A 7093-nucleotide genomic window follows, 5' to 3' on the forward strand; every position below is an offset into this window, starting at 1 on the left:
TGGCCAAACTGAATGAAGTCACAACTGCCAAAGGTGTAGGCCTGATGAAAACCACACCATGCTCCACAACCGGGGTCAGCCCTGCTGAGGCGCTGATGTCCCGAAAACTTCGGACGCGACTGCCCGTGCTGAAAACACAGCTCCAGCCACGAGTGGTCAGCCACGCCAAGCTCAAGCAACGCGACTACCGTTCAGAGCAGCTACAGAAGTCTGCTTACGACCGGCGTCACGATGACCTGCCACTCCCTAGAGACGGCGACCAAGTCCTGCTGAAGACAGACCAAGAGAAGAGATGGTCACGCTCCGGTACCGTCACTGCCTCGGATCCAGGTTCCAGAACCTACTGGGTGACAACACCAGCGGGAACGTTCCTGAGGAACAGGAAACACGTCGCCCATGCTGCACCGACGCAGCTGGCATCAACTTCAAACATCCTGGAAAACAGCGCCACGCCGCTGGGTCCTGCGAGATTTCCTAACCGCGACGACATCCGGACCAGATTTGTCGCCCGGTCCCAACGCCGCTCTGGCAGATCCTGGCGACCGTCCGGCTTTTCTCCGACGTTCGCAGCGCACCAGTCACCAACCGTCGCGCCTCGCTGACTACCTTTGTTAAGGGGGAGGCGTCATGTGATGTCCCATGTTAAATTATAGCGCCCCAAATTTAGGAGCCAGTTCCCCACATCGCCATTGTGCCTTGTGCGCACAATAGCGAGCGTCGTGTGTGTGATCCGGAACTGGGAAGGCGCGAACGAACAGATAACAATACACGTACAACGTGTGCATGCAAAATATGCATACAATGAGCACCTAACTCACAACATCTAAATCAATACGCACTATTAGCCTATTCGTCACACTTAATTGATGTTGAAAATGGCTCACGCCACTGAGCCCGGTCGGGCCGACCCGCACTCTGACGGCGTCACATATCATTAGCGGCCTTGAACGGACCTAAACAAACCGCGTGTCAGCTTTAGTTCGGCATGCGTGCTCGTGTTGTTAGACGAAAGCTTCCTGGCGCAGCCGAACACTGGTCCTAGAGTCATGGTGACGCTTTGCCGTGAAACACTGCCGAGTGTGAGAGGGTTTTGTGTGTTAATCGCCTTCTGTAGCGTTTGCAACGGGGTGCGTTCGTGTTCGTTGAGACTGCATGCGACGTGTTCTGCAGTTTTGCCATGTCGATCAAATTCGGAATTGGTATCTGAAGGTTTTCCAGATTTATTTCCTAACGGCGCGGCGTAGCCACGCCTTTTTTCGCACAGTTGTAGAGAATCGAATAGCAGATTTTTGTATGCAAAAAATTAGATGCAGCTTGTAAGATCGCTGACCTAAAAGTCAGAGTCAAAGTAAGAGGCAGATCAAAGTAAAAGGCAGGTCAAAGTAAAAGGCAGGTCAAAGTCAGGCCACGACCTCAGCGGAAGACATTTTTAGGACTCCGTTGAATGTGATGCGAGAGCAAAGTGTTGGATGAAGTCATACGTATCTGAAATAGTTTTTTTAGGCAATAAACCAATTCCATTTGGAATTACAACCAATTCTATTGAACTGTGTGTCAGGAACAAATGTGAGACTGAGACCAAACGAATCTGTTTTTTTTTTACTGGAGAGCTTGGTTTGTTGGGTAGCTTCTGGTGCCCATTTTGAATTTATCAATGGCAGAGGCCGTTACAGACATGTTCCATGGGCTTTTTAAAGGTCGGAGTAGGTCATTGACCTAAAATGATTCAAGGAAGTATTATGTTTTTTAAGAACATACCGCTTACGTAACCACTAACACTTGTCCGAATGGTATAATAGGAGCAATCTCGTGGGCACTCGGTCATCTCGACCTCATAAATGTCGAGCAACGTCACTAATCTTAATTGAATACCATTGACCGTTTGCTTACAACAGGTATCTAGCATCGTGGCGGTTGCATGTGGGCACGTTCGACACCAATCTTGAGTTTGACCTTGTTTGACCTTAGTTGGCCGCAAGATGATAACCTAAGAGCCTCAAATTTGGCACAAGTGAGTTGACGTACAGACTAATTCACTCTGTCAGTTTGGTGTCCTTAATTTTTTAGATTTCAGGCGCTCAAATTGACCCGCACCCGAGCGAAAGGTGTTCAACCGGTCGGCCGGGTGCGTCTTAAGGGTGTATTGCTTTAAGGGCTTGAGGTTTTTACGGGTTTGTTGCTACTAGCTCCTCCCTTGGAAGAAACCACATATTTTTCAGCCGGGAGATGTCGCCTTTGTGGGACTGCATGTGGAATATAAATTATCATTCGTCTACCCTCTAAGGAGGTGCATCGAGATTTGTTGGCGATTTCGGCATGGCGACTGGTTGGGATCAGAGTTTGGTTTACACGGGCCACGTGTAGCTCACACGAGCTGGCAAGACAATATGGATTCTGCTGTTTTCGACGACATTTGCGTGTTTCTCTTCATCGCGGCACCGAAGACTTGGGGCGATTTGGGAGTGGCATGCACTGGTAAAAATTTAATGGGCTGCTAAATTTTTCACCCAATGAAAATGTTTGGTGATATGTGCCACGTATCACGGGACACACGTTCTGGAGTATTGATTTTGCTGGAATGCCATGGTGGGCAATCTAACTGGCAATCGCGTGGTGCAACAGTGATTTTGCACGTGCGACGTGTGGTGCCCACACGAGCTGGCAAGACAGATTTTGCTGCCTCCGATCATTTCCACGTTTCGCACCACATCTCGGCATAAAGAGCACGAAGCGATTCGGGAGCGTCGTGCATCAGAAACGAAAGGAACTGCCTTTTGAGGAGTAGCACGTTTCGGTCACACGGGCCACGTGTCTCGCTCACACAAGCTAGGAAGATAGATTTTGCTCTTGTCCACGGGTTTACACGCTTTGTGCCACATCTCGACACCCGGGACACGGACACATTCGGGAGTGGTGTGCATTGATAGGGAATCGGACGAACAACCACATGACATAAATTGTGATATTGTACATGCTGCGTGTTACGCGTGCAAGAGCCGGCAGGACGGACTTGGCCGTTACCGAGCTTTCTTACACTTTGCGCCATATCTGAGCACCTAGAGCAGCTAGAGCCATGAATCCAGCTGCAAAACGTAAAAATTAACTTTAATATTAATCACAGCGAAGCAAGCGTGCAAACAATTTCAAGTGTCATGCATGGGAGTAAGAAAGCAACAAAAAAAATGTAAACGTAAATAAATGCTATCTGATTCTTATTGAACCATGATCTAGGGAGCCTACAAGCTTCCGGAGCACGACACGGCTTGCAACTTGCCTGATTGATTCAGCATTTAGCGGACTGCCCAGACTACCTGCGCGCTGCCCTTTTGCAAAGTGTCCAGAGACGTTACACATTGTCTTCCTGACCGGCTGACAGCTTGAAAAATGCCCGGTAAAACTGCAAACTGCCGATTTCTGCCCACTGCCCGCAGACATACATACACGAGCCGGGAACTTCCTAGCTCGAAGACGCTTCCAATTCACGATACACCGGGGCGCCAGATCCAGGGTTGGTGTGACATCCTCGTCTTGCCAGCTGGCTGCCTCCCGCTGACGCACCTGAGCACAGCACTGATGACGACGCACCGCCTGCTGTCGGCTGGTCCTGGTTGGGCGATCTGGCCCAGAATGACACTGCGGCGGCGGAAATGGCCGCTAGAGGTGGGGGAGAGGGGGGGGGGGGGGGCATGGCTAACCGGCAGGAGCGTGACAACGGACGGCGGCAGGCGGCTCAGCATCGCTACCTGCATCCGCAGGCAACAGCACGCCACTCCAAGGTACTTGCCGAAACATGAAGATCGGCCGTGTGAAATAAGCAACGCTTAGTTATCAGTGCACGCACACACACACACACACACACACACACACACACACACACACACACACACACACACACACACACACACACACACACACACACGCACATATATATTGCATATTTATATAATGACATTTGTGCAAAATCACGCATATGCTCTCCGATATCTGTACATTCTAGCGTTTTGAGACCCTATCTCCTCGTCGAAGAAATATCAAAATTACAAGCTTTTGAGTTTTCAGGGATGAAAGTTTTGCATCGCTGTCTTAGGAATATCTTTTGGTTCGGAGAGGGCCGTAGGTCCTATCGTTACTTGGATGCGTATAAAATGTATTCGTAATGAAAAAACCTCAAATACATATAGTCACAAAACATGCACAAAAGCTATCGCCCACCACCTAAAATCACAAAAGCTGTGCAATAATAAATTTGCTTGTTTAAGTCTGGAGAGAAATGGTCCACGAATGTCTACTATCACGGTTATTGGATCCACAGGTGATGTGGACCTGGCAACCAGCGACGTGTTCACAGGGGCTAGATTTTCTATTGGATACGACGTCTTATCGGCTAGGGCGCTGGGCTAATGCAGATTTCCTCAATCATAAGACCTCCCGTGAAAAATAAATGTAATACAGTCCAAGAACTTGGTGTATGCTGAAAGTCCTTGATTGACTTTTGCTATTTAAATATATAACGAAGGTAAATCGGAGCAATTTAGTAGATGTTTCTGTCGTATGCCAAGCATTTCGGTAGTGCTAGATTTGATACCTCTACAAAAACCATTGATGCTGTCGTTGTCGCGGTTATGGACACAGGTCTATGCAATCTAATAGCGCGGCATAAGTTCACGGAATAAAGTTTAAGGCGTTAAAGTACTAATTTTAGCGGATTCACCTTACTTAAGATTTCCTGCGCAGAATCGGTCCACGGTGCATCCTGAAATGAGGACATAACAACCACAGGTGCATAATTTTTTTAATGAAATCAGGGCAAGACGCACAGTGCAGCGTGGTGTCGTGCCTGCTGACACAAAGTGCCTGTACAAAATTTTAAGAGCCAGGGTTCGTTCGAAGCATTTTATCGCAAAAGGGTTCTGAGCGCTATTTGAAGTTTCCACTACTCCATTCCGCGAAGGACTACGTTTGCGCGCTGAACTGTGCGCAAGCCTGACGTGAGCGACGAAAAAAGGAAGCACTTGACTTATTAAGGAAGCAGGTGTCGGCGCCAGCCCCCTAGGGCAGCTTAGGCGCTGAAGCGGGAGCTGGCTATCCAGGCAGATGCATGGCTATGGCTTATGCATGATTTTGCTTTCATGCACTCTGAAACCAATCAAGCCTCCCCTGATAAGTTGGTTGATGAGGTGGAGTGCACCGTCGAGGCTCCTCCCTAAGGTTTTTTGAGGATACCTTTCCGGCATGTTTTACAGCCGTGCCCAGTTTTCTGTGTCATCCGGGGCATTCATTATGTGTGTTTGGACACAAAAATGTGTCCATAGCATCCGGTTTCTGAAAAGTGACCTTTGTAGGGACACCGCATGGCAATCTTCGACCGGCGCAGGTGACTTGCGGCAACCGACAAAGCTGTTGTTCGCGGCGGCGGGGGAGTAAACTGTTACAGTAACAGAATTCTAACAGTAACAGAACTGACAGAACATATGTGCTCAAAAGACACAAAACTAAGGACCATATGCTCAGATGATACAGTTCACACAATTGTGTAACCTGTGTGGCGGGTTGGGTTTCGTCGACTCCCCCGCCCCAACAGTTTGTTTTGCGAAAAACAGCGAGTCAGTGCGAGAGTTGAGCTCTCAGTTCAGTTCAGTTCAGTTCAGTTTATTGCGGTTACATCCCGGGATACCTCCAGGTTTTTCATGAACGAAGTCAAGATTGCACACAAAAGTAAACAGCAGACAAGGGAAAACAAAGTCACAAGCCTCACAACTGAAACAACTAACAACTCACAAACCAGCCCAGCAACGTACACTCAGCTCAGCTGGCCATCTCGGGGCAGAAGGCGCATCAAATCTGCATTGTGGCGCGGCACGTGTCTAGTGCCTTGCATAGCGGCTGGCAGGCGGTCAAACAATGTCACAGCCCCGTGGCTGGGCCTACGCTTTCCGGCGTTCGTGCTGGCGCGCGTCACTTTAAGTTGTGCTGTCTGACAAGTGCTGTAGTTGTTCTAGACGGTCTTGGAATAATCCTCGGAAGTCTGTCGATTGTCCTATTTGGTGAGAGCTATGTGGTGATATTTAGCAGGTTTTGAGCCGACAGAATACCTAAACGTGTTACTTCCTTCCAAGTTGCATCGCACTTATTTTTGCCTGAAATGACACGGGTGCAAAAATTGACCAGTTTTTGTACTCGGTGAAGTTGTGTGGTGCCACAGGCTCCGTAAATAGATATGCAGTAACGAACTGAGGACATCACGAGTCCTTCCTCTGCTTGCCGTAGAACACAGCGCGGAACGAGGTGGTTGGCGTGGATGAGGGCAATGAGTTCACCAGCACACTTAGCTGTCAGTTGGTCAATGCGTGGTTGAAATGTTAGGTTTCTGTCAATCGCGAGACTCAAATTCTTAACAGCTCTGGTTTCAGTAACTGTCGTGCTTTGATTTGGATCGTAGTTTTGGGAGCATTACGAAGCATACGTTTTGTTTCAAGTTCCACAAATTCAGTTTTGTCGCATTAATTTTCATTTAATTCACGGTTGAACCGGTTAATAAGTTCTGTGGGAGCGGTTTCCAAACGAATAACAAGATCTGCAAGCTGCTCTTTACGGTCACAAACGAACAGCTGGGCATTGTCGGCAACTGGGATCACTAGTGCTGCCGGTACACAGGTTCATCTCGTTCAAGAATATGAAAAACATCGAACAGCTCAGGCTTCCACCCTGATAGACTCCGGTTGTGTTTGGCAGTGACTCTGAGAGAGTCTCACTTCCGTCCCTCCGAGCTATTCTGAGTGTGTCCTCAAGATGGTTACCTAGCCAGTGACTGTCTATGCCGTACATGTTTAGTATGCTGAGTAATTTTCTGTGACCGATCGCGTCAAAACATTTTGAACAATTCAGGGGCACTAAAGAAATTGCTATCCGTGCTGGGAGGACGAAAACAAATAGTTTTTATCAAAATAAACGCTTACTCGGCGGTGCACAAGTTGTTCAACTATTTAAGTCATAGCAGGCAGTACGGAAGTGGGTCGCCAGTTCGACGAAATGGCTTACCTCCCTACTTTCGGTACCAACGTTATAACTGCGTGCTTCCAACTCGCTGGCACCA

The 7093-nt window shown here is 48.4% G+C and overlaps 1 protein-coding gene across 1 annotated transcript in view; it reads right to left on the bottom strand.

Annotated features, from left to right (window-relative positions):
• The window catches only part of LOC119111272 (alpha-(1,3)-fucosyltransferase 7), a 29751-nt gene extending 22926 nt beyond the window's left edge, over window positions 1-6825 (bottom strand). Inside the window, exons 1-2 of the mRNA XM_037235092.1 lie at window positions 6798-6825; window positions 3559-3617 (exon numbers count right to left, since the gene is read on the bottom strand). Of these exons, the coding sequence (XP_037090987.1) occupies window positions 3559-3617; window positions 6798-6825 (87 nt within the window). The remainder of the gene's footprint in view (window positions 1-3558; window positions 3618-6797) is intronic.
• Window positions 6826-7093: the final 268 nt, after the last annotated feature.

This window comes from Pollicipes pollicipes, unplaced genomic scaffold (assembly GCF_011947565.3).
Source record: "Pollicipes pollicipes isolate AB1234 unplaced genomic scaffold, Ppol_2.1 Scaffold_7261;HRSCAF=8764_pilon_pilon_pilon, whole genome shotgun sequence".
In the NCBI taxonomy this organism is placed as follows: domain Eukaryota; kingdom Metazoa; phylum Arthropoda; class Thecostraca; order Pollicipedomorpha; family Pollicipedidae; genus Pollicipes; species Pollicipes pollicipes.